The sequence below is a fragment of the Haplochromis burtoni genome, unplaced genomic scaffold (assembly GCF_018398535.1).
Source record: "Haplochromis burtoni strain Fernald_Lab_line unplaced genomic scaffold, NCSU_Asbu1 Contig_231, whole genome shotgun sequence".
Taxonomy (NCBI): domain Eukaryota; kingdom Metazoa; phylum Chordata; class Actinopteri; order Cichliformes; family Cichlidae; genus Haplochromis; species Haplochromis burtoni.
Genome location: NW_024582592.1, coordinates 865,920 through 889,398, shown reverse-complemented (window position 1 = coordinate 889,398; position 23,479 = coordinate 865,920). Strand labels below are relative to the sequence as shown.

At 42.4% G+C, this 23,479-nt stretch overlaps 1 protein-coding gene across 1 annotated transcript in view; it reads left to right on the top strand.

Moving 5' to 3' along the window:
* c1qtnf4 (C1q and TNF related 4) overlaps window positions 1-23,291 on the top strand; it is a 61,681-nt gene extending 38,390 nt beyond the window's left edge. Inside the window, exons 2-3 of the mRNA XM_005937919.3 lie at window positions 17,101-17,462; window positions 18,535-23,291. Coding sequence (XP_005937981.3) covers window positions 17,101-17,462; window positions 18,535-19,341 — 1,169 coding nt within the window. The 3' untranslated portion in view covers window positions 19,342-23,291. The remainder of the gene's footprint in view (window positions 1-17,100; window positions 17,463-18,534) is intronic.
* The last annotated feature ends 188 nt before the right edge of the window (window positions 23,292-23,479 follow it).

Genomic DNA, 23,479 nt, shown 5'->3' with positions numbered 1-23,479 from the left:
ACTGAATGGCTGGCTGACTTAACGGAACTGAACGACATCATCACTGACCCAACACTGAATGGGTAGAACAGAGGGCTTAAATACACAAACTGGTGATAATGATGATAATGAGAGACCGGTGAGTACACAGCTGAACATAATGAACTAATGATAATGGGAAGAGGACTGAACATAATACACACAGACCAAGGCTAACACAATAAAACAGGAAGTGGAACAGGCAGTAGATAAACAGTGAATGTGAACTGAAAACACTGGGTCACCGACCCAGGAACCCTGACAAAACTGCAGCTACACTTTAATGTCAGTCTTTTTTGGCTTTGTCTTGTTTACAGTTGTAAAAAAAAAAAAACTGAGCCATGGAGGAAAAAAGACTGTGCTCATATTGGTCAGTTCACACAAAAGAGACAGAACCATGATGACTCAAGAGGATTTTAACGTGCCAGTCCTTCTGTCACAATGATGTGAAATGTCTCAGATGCATTGGTTTGGTTCCATTATTAAACACCATGAGAAATAAAATGCTGAACTGTTGAGCACAAAATTTGTTCTTTTTTTGTTCCTGTCCTACACTTTCTCAGCTTCAGTCATCGTCCTTAGATTAGCTGAGGAAATCTTAGCTGAGGGTTAAATGGGAGACGATGGCGCTGCAGTTTGTGGACAGCAGCAGCAGGAAAAATGAAAACATATTAACAGGTTCTCTTAAAGGTAATATGAACTAGTCATCCTGAGCCAGCTGGAGAAAGCTGGAGAATGGCTGTTTTGCTTCAGTCTGTAGGCTAATGTGTCTGTTATCACCTCGAGCAGATGGCTCAGCATGGAAGAGAGAGATTCACACATGCACGCACAAATAAACCAACTCTTCCCTGCACATCCACAAAAACACTCTGAAGTATGTTTGTCATACACATGTACAGCAGCGCAAAAATAAACGTGAAAAAATTCCCCCCAGAAACCAAATATTCTGTCCACTACTGACATTTATTCATTTCTGAGTGACAAGAGGGTAACGGAAATGATTTAAAGGTTTGCTGGGAATCTGCATAAAAATATAACCACAAAAATATTCTAATGGAGGGGAAAAGGTCATATTAAAGCTGGTCGGTATAAGCAGTGTGTCTGTAGTGTCTGTAACATTCCTCTGTAGATTAAACCATGCACATGCCGAGGTGACAAAGTTGCACTGCAAAATAAAACTTGGTGTGTGACCTTCAACATATTTCTTTTTCAGCAAGCTCCAACTAGTGCCAAAGTATCCTGTCACATGCTGTATAACTTATGTATACAGTGTATTTAGTGTTTGACCAGATTATTTATGTTTGAGAAAGAAAAAAAGACGATTTAATCATCCTGAAACAAGATACTGTGACATATACAGTAGAATATAGACATAAAGTCATATACAGGGAGGGAAATAATAATTTGAACCCCTGCTGACTTTGTGTGTTTTTCCACTTATAAAGAAATCAAGAGTTTATGTTATGATCATTTCATTTTAATGGAGAGAGACAGAATTCCAAAGCCAACATGACGTAATACTTGGTGGAGAAACCCGTGTTGGCAAGAACAGCAGTAAGATGTTTCTTCCTGTAGCTGGTCAACAGGTTTGCACATATCGCAGGAGGGATTTTGGCCCAGTCCTCTTTACAGAAACTCACTAAATCCTTTAAGGTTTCTTGGTTGCCAATTCGATGTTCAGATCCCTCCACAGATTTCCTACAGGTTGGAAGTAGACTGGTTTGGCCACTCCAAGAACTTAATGTGCCTCTTCAAAGCCACTCCTTTGTTGGCTTGGTGGTATATTTTGGGTTACTGTTATGCTGAATCCTCAATTGTTCTGGCTGAGGGAAAGAGCTTCCTGTGCAAGATTTTGTGGTACCTAGTACCATCAACTGGCCCCACAATGCATTGAAGTCATCCTGAACCCTTAGCAGAAAAACAGCCCCAAACCATAATGCGTCCACCTCCATGTTTGACTCTTTGGGTCATACTCAGCATTTCCTTTCCTTCAAACATAGCAGGTCAAGTTGATGCCATTTTATATAAGCATTGGAAATTTCTTCTGTTTCACACCAAGACTTGTTGCCTTCTCAGTAAGCCTCGTGCTGATGATCTTATAACCCATTCCAGCCTTGTGCAGCTCTGTGCACAAAGCCAGTCTGTGGGATCCCACATTCTGGCTAGGTTGTAGGGGATCAAGCACTTTTGTACAGTGGCCCCTAGAGACAAAGCACGTACAAACTCCAAAGCACGTACAAATTCCAAAACACGTGCAAACCCCAAAACACAACGGAAGTGCTCCAGGACCCTAGGTGCAATGTTGAGCTTTTGTTACCTAGTGGCTACACAGCCAGCAAGTACCAATGACCAGATTTGGTGGTGAGCCAGCAGCGGAAGCCGATGCAGGACCAGCAGGTATGGAGGCCCCCTGCAAAACTGAGAGCGTGGCAGCAGGCTGCGCCAACAGCTGAGCTGCTAAGCGTACAGGGAGCTGAGCTGCTACTTGTGCAAGTAAAAGCGCATGTGACTGATCTAGAGGCAAAACTAGAGACTGAGCAGGTGGCTGAACTGTGGCCTGCGCCAAGGACTGAGGCATAATCATGCAGAGAGAGAGAGCAGATGAAAAACAGTCCATAGTGCCCACAATCTGTAAACAAGCGGCCATGAAATTAGTAGTGTTAATGATCACTGATCCTGAGCCAGCAGTCTTTACGTTCTCAGAGTCTGAGTCAGTCTTAATTGGCTTAAAGGCAAATGGTCCAGTCTCTTCAGACACAGAAGAATTCAGCATAGGCTGGTTGAATTCAATCAATGACAGTTCCTTAAAGTTCAGAGGGGCTGGTCCAGCCACACGAAAAACAAGGATCACAACCTGGCACACAAAAACATGACTTAGACCTTTATGGTGAGGCTCGAGGACAAACATTAAATACTCAGGTATGTATCTGGTTAATGACAACTTAACAGAATGATAGTGGTAAGTGGTACATTTAGATTGTATGGAGAAATGGGTGCAGATAACGCTGCGCTAGAATCCTTAATGAAAAGAGATGACTTTTCAGATTGTGACTGGGTGGTAACACTGTTATCCCAACATGAAACCTCGTCTAGTGATGAGTTTACAGAACCAGAGAAGACAGACATCACGTTAACTCTGGGAGGGGATAACAGAAGTTCACTAACAGTTAGATTGGACTCCCCACTTTCAGCCATGATCACCTGATTGGAGGTGACAGTGCTGGAGTTAAACAGTTCAGAAACATCCTGCTTAATATTCAGAGGAAAACAGATTTCAGGTTGAGTAATGTTACCGCTTGGATTTCTATGATCTGAATTCGTGTTGTTGTCTGTGAGTTTCATAGTGAGTCTTTGACCAGCATCTATAGTTTTCAGTTCTTTGCACACAACAGCAGGCAATACCTTATCACTTGTCACTTCACACACAGTCTGTTCACACTTTAATTCAGGAATGGCCACCTCTGAAATGTCTTTACTTGCTATGAAAGCAGAGGGGCCTGGAGGAGAAGAAACACAGTCTCTGAAGAAAGGCTCCAAAAGGCTTATTTTGAACAAGATCCCCAAACATGACTTTCTCCAGTGACTCAGTAACACCATCATTAGCTTCTTGAGGTGGCTCTGGGGTGAGCAGAGCAGACACAGGAAGGGAGGCATCGGTCACACATAGTTCAGTCTGTGATGGAACCCTTGGCACAACATATGTCGCAGAAGAAAACACCTCCACCCCACCGCCCACACTATTCACATTATGATCTGTGAAAGTCTCTTTTAGTCTAAATGCAGCATCAGAGGACTTTACAGGAGTACTAGAATTGTTCACAATTGTTTTAGAAACAAAATCTCCTGTCTGTGGCTTGGTTAGCGGCGCATTACTTAGCTGAAACTCAACACTGTCTAACTCTGAACAAACGTCTTCACAAACGGGAGGACACATGACACAGGATTCCCCGTCAGCTCAGCAGCTGGGCCGTCAATCTCCTGTTTGGAAGGGCGTGACAAAAACACAGGCTGAAACTCTCCAGTGCTGGAATTCACAGTCTGTGTGGGTCTTACTCCTTGTGCATAGAAGCCAGACGAACAGACCACACCATTCTCAGTACTACAGTTGGCCATCTTCACACTATGAGTCTCTTTTAACTTTGACTCTTGAATCTGTAATTCTGAATCTAGTGCATCTTCTAATGTTTCAACGAAGACTGGTGATGAAAGACTGCATTCACTCACCTCCGGTCGTTGCGCAGCGCAACGGCGACACGAACGCCGTTTCTTCTTGATGGTGGTTTCCAATGAATAAGACAGCGGTTCCTCAAGCACGCCGGGCACCATTGCAGAGGCTGGGGAACTAGGTGCTGACAGAGCGGTAGGTGAGAGTTTCTGGCAGCTCAGGGGGCCCTCGAGAGCCAGGCAAGTTCCCCGGAAAATCTCGTCATACTTAGGAGTGAGCCACGGCTTCCACCGGAGCTCTTCCTCTAGTTGAGCGCATGCAGCGCACTGCCGCTCCTCGAGGTCGAAATCCATGACCTCCACAGCATCCTTGTGCTGCTCAGTGGAGGCAAGACATGCCGAAGCAATGCGCGACAGCGACGTGAACGCAGCTTCCTCTTTGAAGCAGCCATGGACAAAACTTGAATTTCCCCTTGTCCTCCAACCACATCCGTGCCAGATAGGAGACAGGAGATGAGTAGTCCAATTGAGGCGGTGAAGGTGAGTGGCCGGTCCGAGGCGGGGCGACTGGCGAGAGCTCCTCCTCGGAAATGAGCCAGGGCTTCCAACGGAGCTCTTCCTCCCGAAAGGCTCGTAACACCTGCTGCCGCTCATCGTCACCAAAATTGATGGCCTCCACCACCTCTGTGCAGCTTGACTGTGGCGGAGATGAGGAAGCCGATGAATGGTGAGACGCTGGCAGAGCAGTGGCGAGCTTCAGCGTTTCAACTCTGACTGCCTCTGGCTCACGAGGCAGCGGCGACGACACCCGTTTACGGGGTGAATTCGTGGGTGCTGCTGCGGCTTTCAACACTCTCTAAGCCAGCGATGGGCGCGAAGCTCCTCCTTCAGGGGGGCCAGAGAGTCGAATGCCTCAAAAAGCTGGGGAAACTGCCGGAGCTGCGACAGGATGGCGTCTATAGCCGCCAACACAGTGGACACCGCTCTGGGGTCCATGCACCCGCAGATGCGTGTCATGAGCTGGCTGATCCGCTGCAGCTCCTCCCCCATCTCATCTGGACTGTCCGCTGGGTCTGACATGGTCAGGTCGTGCTGTCACGGCGGGGTGCGCCGGTGTGTAGATGATGTAGACCCAAAAGCAGACACAGTGAAGACAGAACTAAGTCCAAAAATAAAGCGAGCCTTTGTTGTGGCTGATGGCATGAGAACAACTCTAGAGACACACTGAAACTGGGAAAACTAAGGGGACTAAGAACACTGTGTAAACTAAATGACAATTACACTCTGTGAAAGAACTATGAAAAACTATGAACACAGAGTAACTAGGAATGCTATGAAATACAGTGAAACAATGAGGGAAAACTATTAAATCTGTGGTGAGGATAACACACAACCTGACAAAGAACAGTAAGAGACAAAAGACTTAAATATACACATAAGGTGATCAGGGGAAGTGGAGACACATGAGGAAACAGCTGACTAGGATGAACATAATGATGCACAGGAAATGTAAACCAAAACACAAAGACATGGAAACTGGACTTTCAAAATAAACAGGAAAACATGATAAGACGCAGGCATGACACAAACTTGACAACATTAACCAGGCAGGCAAGAAACATGATCAATAACACACAATAAACAACATGGGGAACTTTAACACAGGGGCAGATGACACAAAGAAATTAAGAAACAAAGGACTAATAGCAACCTAGAAATTGACTGGATGAGCTAAACTGAAACTAGAACACAAATTAATACAAAATGACACATTAACAACCGACACACTGGCTCCCATGACCCAGTACCGTGACAGACTCATTAATGCTGAATTCTCTGGCAGCTGCTCTATTCCCATGTTGTTGCAGTATATTAATGACTAACCTCGTATTGTGGATGAATGATCTCAGTTGTTCTCCTGACTGAAGTTTGGTCCGTTTACAGCATCCTGCCATGCGATTGCATTTGTCCCTAACCATCGGGAACCCTCACGCTAACTTTTATCGAGGGGAAAAAAGTTAGCGTTCATCCTCCAGCTTCACTGTGTTTATGCTATGCTAACATAACTGTGTCGCTAGCCACCACATAGCACATAATTATATACCAGCTAGCCCAACTTCGGTAACCCTACAAACGTCACTGCTGTTTAGTTTTCTGTCTTCATTTATGTTGGAAGTGATAGCAGAGCTGTACGTTTGAAATTTTCAGAAATCTCTCACTCAGAACATGTTATATCATGATTAGGTGGAAACTAGTGAGCTAACTTCCTGCTAACTTCTAACTCAGTGAAATGTAATAAATTCCTTTTTCATGGATGCCTGGATGTTAAACTTAATTGTTTCACCTGGTAAAGCAGCAACGCTGATGATTTTATTAAAGATGAAAGAATTTCAGACTTTGAGACCTGAAGCGGATGGAGTTTAGGACCCAGATTATTCCGCGAGGCTCCTGACTACGGTAGTCGTAATGCTCCAACAATCCATCAAGCAGTGCGGCTTCGTAGCTTACCAACATTTTTTGACAGATATTTGACCACATAAAATCGGTTCGAGGTCAGTAAGCACAACCAGAATTTATACATATGGCGCACTGTCGATTTTTGAGAAAAATAAAAGGATTTTAAGTGCACCTTATTGTCTGAAAAATATTGTAATATTTCCTGGGCCCTGTGGTTGATATTCTGCCTCTCTCCATTAAAATGAGACAACCATATAGATTACAGGCTGTTCCCTTCTTTGTAAGTGAGCAAACTTACTGATTCAGGGCATGAAAGGATTATTTCCCCCACTGTTCATATAACCTTAACCACATTATATAGGGCAGAAACAAGCATGATTCAGATGTGTGAACCCACATGTGCACAAAAATATAACTTTAATCAGCACACACAGATAAATTCACACTCGCAGTCACACATTTCTTCTGATACACACCACCAGCAACCCACGCAGCAGAGACTACACAAAACCGCACACCACCACCCACATGACAAAGTTATATAGGCCACATGAGCACGCACGCACAAACACACACACTATTACTGTATTTTAAATCCCCAGTAACCACTCAACAGCTAGATCCACTCCAAGAAATTCTGCCAGATTTGTTCATCGTTCTTCTCTTTCTCCACCTTTCCTCCATTTTCTCTCCCTCCTCTTGTCCTCCTTCTCTCTCCCATCTTAATCGTCAGGTATCGATCTGTTTCCAGGGAGGAGAAATCAGCCCTTCTCCTCCCTCTATTTTTAGACGCGGGGCATATCTCGGGGAGAACCACAACACGAGAGAAAGATGGACTAGAAGCACCAACTCTACTGACAACACAAGATGGTGCTTAATCTGATGGCAAGCTGATATTAGAAAAGAATAAAGACAAAGCTCGTAAAGCAATGAACCTGCCAAGGATTCGCTGTCTCTGAGGATATTTGGTTCACTGCGGTGCAATCCATGACACCACACTGATATGCATTTGTAGTATTTTAACTAACTTCTACAATAGAAATTCTCTGTGAGACTCTTTTAAAATCCTCTCTACAAACTCAAAAATGTATGAAGGTCAATCTAAGAACAAGGCTGGTTTTGAAATCCCCCACAGGCTGACCTTTGGAGACAAAGAGGAGTTTGGCTCACATGTTTCTGCGGTCTGAAAAACACACAGATATTTCTGTGTGTTCCTCAGTGTCTCTGCTTAATCTGTGGATCACAGAGAGTGTAGAAATTAGAAATCACATGGTGAAAAAACTATTATTCAACTGAGTATGATAGCTTATGGCTTTACCTCTACAAACAATCATTATGGCCTTCTAAGAACAAACACAGATGAGTATTTAAAACCCCTTTGAATCCATCACATCTGTGCAAGCCCGTTTTATTTTCAACCCCATCGAACAACAAGATGAGGCTTTTTGAGTAAAGCTACTTAGATTTGGGGAAACAATTTGTTCAGGGAGGCCATGAAATCAAGCTCAGCTGATTCTTTCTCTAACTGCTCTGCCTATAGTTGCTTACACCAACAAGCCACTTTGAAACTCACCTTAACCCAGTTCCTACTTTGATGACTTAAATTGAATGAATATCTTATCAGTTTTCACCAATGCCTACTATCAGTTTGGGGATCTTGGGGTTTTTCTTCTATGTATGCACATATTGGCAAATACAAATGACTGCAGATGGTGGTTTTCTTGGCTAATGCACAAATCTCTGAATCTCTTGGGAAGATGGATGCCTTTTCAAATGCAGGATGTTTTGTGTTTTGTGTTTTAGCCATCAGAAAATACAGCAGCTCTGTAACACTCGTGCTGTGTATACAGTGAACAGACACACAACCAGCTCTGTGCTGCTGCTTTATCACTCAGCTGAGTGGTGGGGAGTCCCGTACAGACAGTGATTGATCCCCTCTAGGATCAGAGCTCTTTTGATAAGATTGCTGCGACTGTCACTGAGCCATGCAACCTTTCATCTTCTGTGATAATGTTGATTTTCCAGCAAGGTGAAGGACTTGGAGTTAAACTGGCAGAACACAACAGTGCAAAAGCACATGATTCATACTCCATGTATTTTATGGCAAATACATTAATTACACAACTTGGTTTTGTAGTTAACCAAATGCCAAGAAGGTGGAAAACATTCATTAGGAAAAGAAGTTTCAAAAAATCTTCTGTCTGTATTTTGTCGTAGACTGTACAAAATACAGCTGGAGCCTCCACAGCTGCAAAATGAACTTTGACTCTTCCCCTACCATCTGCACTGTGTTTACTGTAACGGAAAGAAGAGGTGAGGTAATCCTGTACCTCCAGAACATTTGGTGTGTTGATGTTCAGTTGCAAATAGTTGAACACACACTAGTCTACCACTCTCAGGTATTCTGAAAGCTCATCTGCCGAAGTATCCGGTAGCTGCAGATCCTGTTCTGAATATAAGACTTTGGGTAAGACCGCCACTGCCTATGTGTACAGGGGGCAGAGTGAAAAGGGAATAAGACACAGTTCCTTGCAGTGGCCGTCCAAACTTCTGTGTCTGACACAGTTTTAAATGTGAATGTGCTAGCGTACAGTAATCTGTGTTTAACGCAGTTCTGACCAGTGAGGAAATATCTCAGCTATAAGTGTTTCATGTTCTGCATCTGCGTTAAAAATCCAAGTTTATGCTTTTATTTTGATACATATAAGAAAACTATTCTGGAGGTCTTCAAAACAACACTCTGAAAGGATTAAGAGGTGTATCAATGTGCAGGACAGTCATTCAGGACCAGTGTTGGGTAAGTTACTTTAAAAAAGTAATTAATTACTAATTACTAATTACTTAGTCAATATTGTATTTAAAATACTTATCTAATTACTGTGTCAGAAAAGTAACTTAATTACTAAATAAGTAATTTAACTAAATACTTCTTAAAATCCCTATAAACCTTGAGTGGGCAAACAATAGAAATTAAACTCTTTAAATAATAAATACATTTTTTTAAAGACGGAGACTCTACAGTACGCAGCGGTAGCATCTCTTCCACAATGTAGCCCGCAATCATTTTTTAAGCTCACCTTCAGACGCTTTCTGTGCTGCTGAAGTAAAATCACGTTTTGCCTGCTTAGCAGGAGTTGCCGCGGTGTTATCCATGGATGATGAACAAGGATCACTCAGAAGTGTTCGTCTATGCTCTCGTGTCAGGTGCTTCAGTAGATTACTCATGCTATTAACAGCGGCCGATAGTTTTTTCTCCCCAGGACAAAGCTTACATTTTACTGTAATGTTCTTGTCTGCTTGTTTCAGAAAAGTGAAGAGATGGGAATATGTCCATTTCATAAAACAGCCACTCGCTTCAGCCGAGTCCGACATCTTCCGCTTTAGAATACGACTATGCAGCAAACTGGTGCGAAATGACGCGCAGCTGCACTACAGCGGTGTTAAAGCAGCAGAGCTTACTTCTACGTTTAGAAGACAAATTATTGAAATTAAATAATGATATTCAGCGAGTTTAATTATTTTACAATGTAACACAAGTACATTGTAAGTAACTGTAATTAAAATACCTAAAAATGAACAGTAATTAGTTACTCTACTTTTTCAATGGAAAAGTAATTTAATTACAGTACGCATTACACCCAACACTGTTCAGGACATTTTGAAATGTGCTGAAGACACTGGAGAAATCAAAGAGCATCATTTGGACAGCCCCTCCTGTCCTGTCCAGATGGATGCAGGCACGGTGGATTAGGTGTATCGCGGCAGCGCCAACTCGTACATCCGGTTGGTTGGCGAACTGAGTAATGAATCAGTCCCCGTGGATTTTCCCAGAACATGTTTCCTGGCACTTTGAAACAGCTAGTACTGACACGGATATTTGCATACCATAGAGTTTAAGAACTCACCGAATATCTGGACAACTACAGATAAACTACTGAGCAGTCTGAAGGCAAGACAAAAGAGGCAGTTTGATGGCAGCATTTACATGTTTGTTTGTTTGTTTTTTGCTTATTGTAACTTGTTTTTCATGTGTTCAGTTCCACCTGATTCTACAGCATATGTAAACACAGCTCTGGCCTACTTCTGTTGTTGCCCTGAGACAAAAAGCCAGAAAACACAAACAGTATTTAAGGGGAATGAGGGTAGGAGATGTTTTACTCCAGTACATAGTAAATCCTCTGGCACGTGGAAGAACAGGCGTCTTTTGTTAAAAGGAACATATCCAGGACTCACTGGGACCATAACGGGATCTCCCAGTCTGCTCAGACTACTCAGTATTCCCCTCAGAAGAAGCTGCTGGACTCGTAAGCTGTTCAAAAAGGGAATTCTGGCTTCAGCCCAGTTAAATATAGAAATCGACGTATGAACAGACATTTGGAGATAAGTAACTAGTAAAAAGAAATAGTAAATAAGATTCATGGCAGTCAAATTCATTAGCTGATACATTTCCTCATATTTTATCTGTCACAGCTGATGTTAGTCTGATGGCTTCCCTCAGTCTCTGTATTGGCCATCAGAGCCGAGTGCTAGCAGTCACATTAAGTTAACATATGGTTTTATTTGCAGGAGGGTTAAACAGAGCTGTTGTCCTCTTGAAACAAGAGTACACTCCAACGAGGTAATTAACTTGTGAAGGCTCCGCTGAAGCTATTGAGCTTCAAGAATAACAAAAATATATTTCAGTAACATAACACTAAAGTAATTTCCACAAATTATTAATTTATTGCTACAGGTTTGGTTTCAGAACATATACACATCTATATTATGATCCAATAACTTATTGAACTTACACTTCTGACTGATAGATAACAAATTGCCTGTGACTTGGAGCCTATTTAATATTAGCAGCTTCACCACTTCTGCACAGTCTGTCTCGGACTGTGGGGAAGCAAGAAATTAGAAACACAATTAACAGCAGAGTGAACAAATATGAAAGTCAGCTATCCCATGATGACTGAGCCTCTGCAGGCAGCAGCCCCTATCTTCAGGCGTTTTGTTGCCAGATGGCAGATAACTCGTATCTGAGCCAATACTTCATCTTACTTGCAGTGCTTATTGTTTACAGACCTCTGGGCTTGCGGTACTTACATTAGTATTATTTATTTTTAACCTTAATGCATTATGTCATTTTATTACTGCAGTAATCACCGGACACCCTGCTACTGAGTGAAACTACAACAACTAATCAAATGTCGTGGTATGCTACTCATCATGCTGTATAGCAAATGTTAGCATGCTACCATGCTCAGGCAGTTAACATGCTTAAAGGGGCTTTTGGCCAACAGGGATTACTGTGCTAGCACCACTGTGTTGTCCATATGACAGTCATACACTTTTACATGACAGAAACAACGGTAGGTCTACTTTAACATCGACATGTTAGCATAATCAGTGAACATATGTTAGCATATGTTCGAACATATGCTAACATATGTTCATCTCAAAGCAGTGCTTTGCAGCATTGTTAGCTACACCTCAGTACAGCTAGCATAGCCATTTAGTGTTTTTCTGTTTGTTTCTGGTTAAAATGAAGAATATTCACTGCAGCACACACTGAGCAGCACATAGTCAAACACACTCAGTGTGTAACAGATATTGTTGTGTTATGCATACTAAAAAAGCTTGTACAATCAGATAATTGTAACCACAGAATCACAATGCTCCGCGCATAATAATGTTAACACTAAACTTCAAGAAAGTCAGCCAAAGAGAAATATGCACCTGAGGTGCATTTTAACTATAGAACTGTGCAGGGCACTAGAAAGAGGCTCATTAGTTACATTTTTTGAAAAAGTATCACCATGTACTCTTTATTCTTGAATGGACTTACTCAGCTCCATCCCGTTCTGTTGCTTCACTCTGTGCTTTACTCCCATGGGTGCTCATTATGGAGGAAGTTTGTTTGATCTGTTCTTTTATTACTGTTTGAACCCGAAGCGTCTCTCTGCGGAGAATCTACATGACTAGTTAAAACTGCTGCCATTACATAGACAAACACTATTTTTTTAATGTAAGGTGCCATTATGTGAACAAGACTAACTACTGCATCATCTGCTTTTTTAAGACTGTTATCATTCATAAAGGAAAATTATGATATCTGCAGCACTATTTGCTTTCTCAGAAAGGATTTCTCTCTCTGCTGCAATGGGACGAGTAATCACACAGAAGTGATCAGTTGTGCCTCGGTGCCTTAAGTACAATTAACCACTATAATTAGTTTCCATTTAAAGAGGTCGATTTAGTATAGCCATACAAGAAGAACATTTAGTTTCACCAGTAAATAACTTTCAAAGATTACAAGTTATAGAGAACCATATAATATACAACACTTTGCACATTAGATGAGGTAAGACGCCACAATGCCGGTTTGTCATGAGAACAAATTCTAATCAATAACAGCCAGTAAAAATCCCAACAGAACAAAATATACGGACCTATTTCCTGCTTCATGTAAGTTATATACACCGATCAGCCATAACATCATGATTTCATGCATGTGAAGTGAATAACACTGATTATCTCTTCATTCTGTTCCCTTCTGTTGGGGAGGACGTGACCTTTGTGTCCTCAAAGTTAATGTGTTAGAAAACTGGACAAGTTTAAGGAGTCAAAACGTTATCCCCAGTCAGTGTGTGTGCTGTGTACATGCAGCCTGTATGTATGAACCTGTTTTAAGTCTTATAGTTTCCACTTTTCTCACCAGTTAGGCATGCAAACCTGTTACACTACTGCAAAAGTGTTGCACAAAGTAATGGTGTGTTTACTGTGTTTGGTTTGACAGTGAATGTTAGTCTGTGCGTCTAAGCTTGTGCATTTAACCCAAGTAAAAACATGCAGTTCATAAAACCATTTCCAAAAGAACAAGAACACTGTGTAAGAGTGTAAATTAAAACATAATGCAATGGAATATAATGTGACCAAAAGTGTATGAGACTCTAAGAATGATAGTCTGGCCCTCGGGTGGAACTGTACTAAAGGGATTCTGTCATGGAAATCTCTGCATGGGCTCAGGAACACTTCTAGAAATCACTGTCTATGTTTGCCCACAAATCTGCATCATGCATGTGTGAGCACTGCTGAAACACTGCTGTCGTCTCTGCGCCAAACTGTAAGCTGACTGGAGCAAAGTGGAAAACTGTTCTGTGGTCACACACTTTTTTATTATTTTGCGTTATCTGGACTGAAGAGGAGATGGACAGTTTATAATCAGTACAAGTTCAGCAGCCTTCATCTGTGATGATAATCAGGTGTGTTAGTGCCTGTGGAACTGGATCTGGAGAGGCAGCATCAATGCTAAAGGTACATACAGCCTTGTCTATGTCAGCAGGACAAAGACAAAAACTGCACACTGCAATTTTTACAACAGCATGGCGGGGTAACTGAGCTGCCTGCAGCCCAGACCATTCACCAATAAAAAATATTTGGAGCATTATGAAATGAAAGACACGGCAAAGAAGATCCAGGCAAGAATCAGAAAAGAACGAGTCGACATTCGTCTCCCAAAAGCAGCCGGTATCCCTGATTTTCCCAGATGTTTACGGACTGTCGTCAGTAGAAGGGATGCTACACGTTCGTAAACATGGCCCAGCTTCAGATGTGTTGCTGTCAACAAAATCAAAAGCACCTATTTTCTAACTGAAATGGTACATTTTCTCAATTGAAACATTTGATTTGCTGTCTGTGTTCTACTGTAAATAAAATCTTTGCATTCTGTTTCTATTTGTATTTTCCACAGCATGCCAGCTTTCTGCAGTTGTGATGCTGAACATATGTGCAATGCTGTCGTCTGGGTTGGTAGGCAGATTAGCCTTGTCAGGTCACCAGTAAAAGATTCATCATAAAATATGATATAAAAATATGCAGACATTTGGTTTAATAAAATAAGCAGCATCCAGAAGTCCAGAGTGCCTTCTTCTCCAAAAATAACCTGTGAGACGGGAGAAACCTGCAGTGTGGTCAGGAAATGTTACTCACTTTTAATTTGTCTTGTAAGATACACTGCACTCAATTTCTTCATGGAGCAGGACCGTCAGTCACTCCAGTTCAAACTGACCTTGACCTAACCTAACAGTTACCATGGAAACCACAGCCAAATCTAGAGGAAACTTTACAACAATGCTGCAAACTAACCAGCTCCACATCCTGCACTTATATAATCTGTCAACATTTGCAAAATAAAACAATAACTGAGATATGTCACAGTGTAAAAAATGAATCTGACAGTATGGATTAACCACTTATCTCTAAATGTTTCATTTAATGAGTTTCATGTTTATTGTTTTATTTTTTTATCAGCTATAGTGTTTAAAATAAATGAATGGTACCTACGTGAGGGCCTGGGAGGGAGTATAACACCAGAACCATAAGAGCAAAGCAGCACCCTCGCTATGAGAGCATTCACAGCTACAGTACAGAGACCCAGTAACAGCATCAGGTGACTCAAGTATTGATTTTGGGGGGGAAAGTGTGTGACAGGGTTTATGACTATATAAACCTTCAGATACCTCACTGTCACTTGTCATCAAACTCCACCGTCTGCTCACAATTTGAATTAGAGCTCAGATTCTTCTGATTGTGTGAAATACTGAAGCATATTGTTGACACAACTGCATCTAATTTTCTTCATATTCTCTAACGTTCTGCATTGTTTGTTTTGTAAGTGGATGGTTGTTATATGTAATAAGTCGAAATGTAAAACTAAGGTGGTGATCATGTATTCGCTGTGCTGAACATGGAGACCACTCCCCCTAGTCTCTGCTCCTTACATGTTAAGCCTCGTCCTTTTGTTCTGACAAGCTTTCAGAGCCCTGCAGCTCCACCTGTGTGTGTGTGTGTGTCTACTTCCTGTTGGTTCACTGGGGGAAGACAATAAGACAATGAAAGCGCTTGTCGCTGCTAATAAAGAACACAATACCTCCTTTACAGAGCACGAACTGCTTGAGTGATTCAAACCCTGCTCTGGGACTGCGTGTTTTTCTTTCATTGAAAAGCTTTTTTTGTTGTCGTTTTTGATGTGCAAATGTGTAGTTGCTCCACTGTATGGGGGTCGGGTTTGTCCAGTGTGGTTCTAATGTTGATACAAATATGTGCCTCCACTGTGCAAATGACAGATGTGACTGAAATGACTGCACGGTCTGTCATGACCAGGAAGGGGCAGCTTCTCTGACTGCAGAAGAAAACCTGATTGTAATGAAGTCGACAAGAAAGTGATGCTTTGGCTTCTCCAGGTTTGTCCACTTATTACAGTAACAGTGTTACTGAAGGCAAGATTATATTTATTTTGTAAATTATAAAGGATAAAAACACAGGGTGTGATTCAGAGCTTGTGTCAGGCAGTCGTGCTGTGACAGACGAGTTGCTACCATATGAGAGTGAAGTGTTCCTCAGCTTCTGAGACAGGCCAAAAATTCGGCTTGGTTTTTAAAACTAATCTAGATGGCAGTGGATAAAAAGCTCAGCTTGATGGAGCAATGTCATCTTTCATATGCAGTAAATGGCCTTTGCTTAACAGTTGAAGCTCAGTTATTTATTATTGTCCATAATTCTCTACGATGGACATTTTTGTCAGGTGATGTTTTGAGTTGGTGCTAAATTTCAGGAAGTTTCTGCTGGTTCAAGTGTGCCGACAACACTGACTCAGTGAGAGCAGCTCAGGTACATCCAGGAGGTCAGTGACTGCCTCAAGGGCAGTGACAGCAGCAAAGCAAGGCTGCGACAGCACGTAAGCAGCATCCATCCATTTACAGGTGTGTGTGTGTGTGTGTGTGTGTGTGTGTGTGTGTGTGTGTGTGTGTGTGTGTGTGTGTGTATTCACATCTTTGGGCAGTTTAGGATCACCAATTATCTAAATCCTACCAACTACGTGTCTCTGAGATGAGGGATGGAGAGAGAACTCACACAGGTACGAGGCAAACACTTTCAGGTGTGAGGCAGTGGTGTTAGCCACCACGTTACTGTGTTGCCATGGTGATGATTAAGAAACCATCTACAGAAAACAACTAGTCCAACTCTTCTCCACAGAAATGGGTTCTGGTTTATCTCCATTTATCTCCATGTGCTAGTTCACTATGAGCATTGGTGTATCAAATCATGTGAAGGGGACGAATACGATGCTGTGGAAATTAATGAAACAACCGTTACAAATGTTCCAGCCACTAAGCAGCAAGATAAATGAACACAAGGCTTCAGGCAGCTGGAGCTGATGTGCTGTTTAAGCAGATTGAACACAACAGGGTTATTTATTAAATCCCACTCGGAATCATGGAGTTCTTACTCCATGGCAGCAAGGGAAATTCCATATCCTAACTTCCCTGTCACGTATTGATTATACACTGCTGTTTGCCAAGTGATGATAGACTGTCACAAAAACCGCAGCCAGGACTGAAACTCTGAGATGTGTGACTGAAACTTTGCAAACCTGTATTTGAGGTAAACGTGTCCCTTCTTTCTTTCTGTCTACAGATAAGATGCTGCTCCCAGCCGGCCTGTTGATTGGTCTGCTGTGCCTGAGTCACATGGGCAGTGCGTGGGGTTTCGCCCGTCTGCTTGATGATGTAGAGCTGCGCTCAGCTTTCTCGGTCGCTCGCACCAGCAGCATGGAAGGTGGACCGAAGATGACGGTGACCTTTGACGCTGTTTACGTCAACATCGGTGGGGACTTTGATGCCAAGTCTGGTCTGTTCCGCTGTCGTATCCCTGGAGCCTACTACTTTTCCTTCACCGTGGGAAAGTTTCCACATAAGGACCTGTCTGTGATGCTGATGAAAAACAGGAATGAGGTGCAGGCCATTGTGTATGAAGAAAATGCAGGGGAGGAGAGGAAGGTACGCTTCAGAGCTTCAATCTTATTTATGTTTTTATGTACAGAAAGCTGCTAGCGGCCAAATCTTATAATCCAGTAGTGCTTTACATGTTCAGCAGGTATTACTGGTTAGGATTACTACACTTGGAGGATGAGACTGACCTAAACTTTTATTCCCTTGTCAAAGTGGGTAATAAACACCCCGGTATCTCTCTTGTCAGTGACTGAGCAGAAATGCATCAAGCCCTAATACACCTCTGCTTATTATAATAAAGTGACTGTTTTTTAACTTTGGAGCCTGCTTCAGGTTTTTATGGAAGTGAGCTCCAGCTCCACAGTTAGTACTTTGACTGGCCACAACATTAAATAATCTACCTTACATTGTGCTTATACACACAGCTGGCCCAGCAGGACACGGTTAAAGAAGCTCCGAGTGCAGATCTGTCAGGCACTGGGACTTTGGGACTTTGCTTTGTGAAGTGAAATTCCTGACACTGAGAACTGTACTGAAGGTGTCCTGGGCTAAGATCCCCCAGCATGAATCTGTTGTGTTTTTTAGTGCTCAGTCAGAATCAAGAAGACTGGGTCAGGGTCTCTGGCTCTGTTTCATGTGCCTCAGCTGTCCTGAGGGCACGCTCTCCTACTGGGTGAAGCCATGCACACCTTCTGGTATATTCCAGTGGCATGCACATGAATGTCAGACCCAGAGGTTTCCCAGCAGATCATTGCATTTCATGCACATTTAAAAAATGCAAAAGCTTCTAATCTAATCAAGCTACCAGATTTCCCAAAATATGGAACTTCAATAACCTTTAAACAGGCCCCGGCACTTTATAGAGACATCTTATAATTGATTGAATCAATCTCTCTCGATGTGTGTTTTTTCTTCCCATATTTACAGCGCTCTTTTATGATGTCAGAGGTTGTGGTAGCACTCACAGAGGGTGTGTTTGTGTGGGGATGGGAATGAGATCAGATCAGAGCGGATTATTTCGTCCAATGAAAGGCTGTGTGACAGGATCATGTGTTTGTTGTTGATGTGAAACAGGCCTCGGTATGACTACACCGGCATAACAGTCTGCTTCATTCCTCAGGTGCAGAGCCAGAGTGTCATGCTGCAGCTGGAGTTCGGGGACACTGTCTGGCTCCGTCTCCATGGCGACCCTCGCTACGCGCTGTACAGCAACACTGGACACTACACCACCTTCAATGGTTACCTTGTGTACCCCGATGTCTACGGCTACCAAACGCACCACCATCACCACCAGCAGCACGCCGACTCCGAGCAGCCACTGCAAGACAACATCCCAGTGCCGAGCGACAACCAGGCCACGGATCATGTCAGACCCGGAATGACGGATGGGGAGAAGGAGCCGCAAATAAAAGAGGAAGAAGAGGAGGAGGAGGACGAAGAGGATGACCAGAGATCTGCTTTCTCGGTGGGGCGCACCCAAAGCATTGTGGGCGTGAACCAACTGGGCATGCCGCAACACCAGCCGGTGAGCTTCGACACTGCATTTGTTAACATAGGGGAAGACTTCAACGTGACAGAGGGAGTGTTCACCTGCCGCATTCCCGGGGCGTACTATTTCTCCTTCAACGTGGGCAAAATGCCACAGAAGACACTGTCCGTCAAACTGATGAAGAACCGCCTGGAAGTGCAAGCGATGATCTATGACGATAGCCAAGGTGAGAAAGCTCTGCAAAGCCAGAGTTTGATGCTGTCACTTAAACCAGGGGACACAGTCTGGCTCTACTCCCACCAGAGAGATGGATTCGGTGCCTACAGCAACCACGCCAAGTACATCACTTTTACCGGCTTCCTGGTATACCCAGATTTTCCTGCTGCCGCCACCACCAATACTGCCACCAGCCAATCATATGCAGACAAGAAACCCTAGCTGCAGCACCTTGACTAGGCACCGAACATTTCTGGAGGAATTCATACAAGATGGAAAAGTCTCAGATTTCACAGAAAGTACTGGGGAGCTGTACTCCAAATGAATGCTGCTTTGTGGCTGTCTTTCTGCTTCATATGAATTCCTTCACAAAGTCACAGCGACCCGGACTGAGTGCAGCGCTTACAACAAAATCAATGTTCAGCCAGTGGCTTCCCAGGATATGATGTTGGCAGATGTGAATATTTAACTCTTTAATGAAAGTTCAGTGGTTATCACCCACTCACTCCTGTGTTGGCTCATCAGTTAGCGTCCATGTCTTTTATACAGCTCAAAAACAGAGTGGGATTCAGAAATGCTCTGTGATATACTGTTAATGATTATTATATGATTGGATGGATATTGGGACAATATGGTGGACTGCTAAGGTGGAATGCTAGCAAGCTAACTTCTAAGTTAGGCAACAAAGATAGGTTAGCGAGCTGCATGTGCGGTCACAGATATCTGATAATTAATGCCAGCTGTTAGAAAGTCACTCACAAACACTGAATCCAAGGCGGTGCAATAAACACAGCAAGTTATTTTTTAGACAGCAGCAATGAAAATGCCCCAAAAGACAGTTTCACTTCTCGCTATAAAGACAAAGATAAAAAACTGAACCTAACTCTACACCTGCGTATTTCTGCTGCACTGAAACTGAGTTGTTTCCGTTGTCAGGCCCAAGTGGCTCATAGATTTGGCTTTGTTAGCTTCTTTTTTTAGACGAGGCTACTGCTCGTTGCCGCTTGATGACTTTAAGTTGTTGACAAATAAACACATATGTTACTTGCCAACTACATTGCTAGATTAAGTGATTAAATGAGGCGACTTTAGTTAAAGTGTTATATGATTATTTAATGTTGACAGTTGGCCGGTGCGTACCACAGTACATTGTCCTTGTAAAGTCTTTATATTTGATTGCATTTTGAACATAAGATCTTGCTCTGAAGAGAAACTTGTAAGCATGTTTTGATAAATGTGCAGTAAACGTCCTGTGTAATGTACTGCAGAATTATAAAGGAAGGGTTAAACTGCGAAACGATGTACTTAATTCCATTACATTGAGCAAAATGAAAATTCAAACAGCATGCACACTTCAGTCTGAGCTGTAGACATAAAGCTGTGGTAGATAATCACTGAATTTTTCATTTTTTTGAGCAAAATATTCCTCCAAGTGCATTTGTTACCCTCGTCCAAGGTGTTTCTGCTTGTAAAGTGTCTTTACTTTCTTTGTCTATAGAGGCATGTAAATTGATATGAAATTTGTGTGTTTTGTGTCAAAATTAGTCTTTTTTTTTTTAAAGTTTGGTGTTTCTCGCCCAAATATCAGCCGCAGGAGGAGCAGAGCGCGACGGGAACAAACTGACGTAGCTGTAGAAATGTGCAGACTCCATATCCATCCGACTGTTGACCACATGCCACCTCTGAGCCTGCAGGGATCTGGACCTTAATTTGATTTCTAATTCTAGCGGCACTTAATTCATGTCTTCAGAACCACTGTGGGGAAAATGTAATTGCTTCTCCCGGCAGCTATAATATGCATGTCTGTTTAATTTCACGCCGCAGGGGAAACGATGATGCTGTTCAAGTTGTGATGAACCTTGACTTTATGAAATCACCTTCTCTGTTGGAAAGGCAACATGTGAACTAATACTTCACTTTTACTGAACATTTACATTTTTATTACAGTTAACTGGCTATAAATTCCCAGGAATGAGGTTCTCATATAACCAGGGGTAAAAAATGCAAACCTGCTTCCTGAAGACTAAAATAACAAATCAACATTAGTTTCATTAATCAGTATTTTGGTGGTACTGACAGCATAAATGGCTGTGCAATTATAAAAGGTTGCCCAGTGTCGAACCCACACTGAATTATTATCCCATTTTGCTTAACAGCTCACTCTCACAGCAAACGACAGAGTCTGTGCTCGTGTGCATTTAACCCAACACAGTTTCCTCAACAGAGGAAATAGAGACTGACTGGCATTCATCAGGTGGAGAGAAGTGCTGCTCCACCTGAGCAATGGTGGTGTTCATGTACATCTGCTGCAGGTGCAGCTGCTTTTGTGTCCAACCAGACACTACAGTCCAATCACTTCCAAAATCCCTCTTTTATTATTTGGATAAGCAGAATCTTTCAAATCAAGCCAAATATTCTCCCTAAATTCAAGCAAACTTATTTTTTTTTAATTGTTAGAGGAGTCAACAAATTAAATGTGAAGAAAAAAGATAGAAAGGTTTTGTCCCCTAGCAACAAAATCTGTTATTAGTATCAAAAGTTAAAAAGGCCATTAACAAAACATTTCACATTAAATACCAGAGGCCTTGAGTTTGCTTTCTTTTAGCTTTTATCAGATCGCTCAAGATATAATTTTCCTCTTGTAAAGCTGTGGGTGGAGAAGTTCACACTTAAATAAGACATAAGCTATGATGTCCACATCATAACCAGCGAATCAGAGATCTCGGACAACTGCCGATCCTGAGCCACACAGAAAAATCTCTATTAATTAATTAGCCCAGGAAACTTGTGTATAAACACTTCCTCTTGCGCCAGTGAAGTGCATTCAGACTGAAGCACCACAGCAGGGGTAATCATCGCGTGGGTAGCCACGCTTCAGTTGGCAAGCTGAATGGCAGTGAATGTTGCAGCCAATACACGTAACTCCTAAAATAATCCAAACAGCCACGCTATTAATAAACTAGATGCCCGTTAACCATGCTGCGGTCCTGCCAGTTTTACCGGCCCTTGGAGCGCCGCAACGGTGAAAAATTCATTGGAAGGAAACATAAACAGTGGGCTGGTGCAAAGTCATTTGGACTGATTAGGAAAAAATACAAGCTGCATTATAAGAAGCATACAACCCTTCATGTATCCCTGAATTCTGACTATCCCTCATCTGGCAGTAATGTGATTAATTGCTAATATTAAGAGCAGAAATTTCTAACCACACACACCGTGGCAAAGGAGGAGACAGAAATGAGAGTGTGCAGCAGCAGGAAGTTACATCAAATGGACCAAGGTCTTTAAAACTGGGCTTTAAAATTATGAAAACCTGAAGAGATAAACCTGAAAATGTTCCTAAACGACAGCGTTAGAGTAGTGGAAAGTAAAAAGAAAAGTCTTTGCTTCATTGTCACATCTTTTGGGCACAGGAAAAATGATTTTGCACCAGCTGGTCTCCGGCTTCAGGTGGCTCCACACTCACAGTCTCACTAATCCACAATTTCCTGTCCTTTACGGGCTGCACTCACTTCTGAGAAATTCAGAAAAATATGCCTTTTTTTTTAACAGTATGAAATTACACTGTGAGCGTGGCTCATTGCAGATATATTCTGTCACAGTCTAACACTCAGTGAGGAGGAGTGCACACAGGTGGAACGCCTCAGTTCAGCTTTCAGAACCGTGACCAGTCTGCAAAGGTGTCCAGAAATCCTGCACCAAACTCGTGTGATGCATGCATTTAAGTGAAATACATGAAAAAGATACTTTGTCACGATTGCAGAGCAGCTTCACAGACCCACTCGATGCCTGCTGTGTACTTTTCTTGATTAGTGACTTATCTGTATAGTAACTGACGATATGTTGGATGTTTCGGGTCTGTGCTTCTCTGTTTCTGATAATCCCCAATGGAAGACTGTGTATTAGTAAATGTGGCACAGACATGGGTCGAAATGTGCTCGCTTTCTGGAACAGCATCATTTTACTCGGCATGATTGAAACTGAAACTGTGACCCTGCTTATGGGGAAAGAGGGCTCAGTTTGACCCACAGCCTGTCTGCAGTAGTCTGCCTCACGTTGACTCTTTAAAGTGTTTCGAGTATTTCTTATTTGTAAAATGAATGCTTCAATGAAGATGTTTGACAAAATAAAAAATAAACAAAGGTTTGAGTGTCATTCTGACTGCGATGAAAGACATTCCAGCTTTATATTCAGTGCTGCAGCGCCACCTGCTGGCTAAATTTAGTGTTTGAAATTTGAAAAGACTTCAGTGGTCACAAACAAAAAGTTTGTTTCATGTTTGGCTTTCACGTTAGTCATAGTTTAAAACGTCTGGTTTCATTTTTTCGGTTGTGTGTTTGTGTGTGTGTTGGGGGGGGGG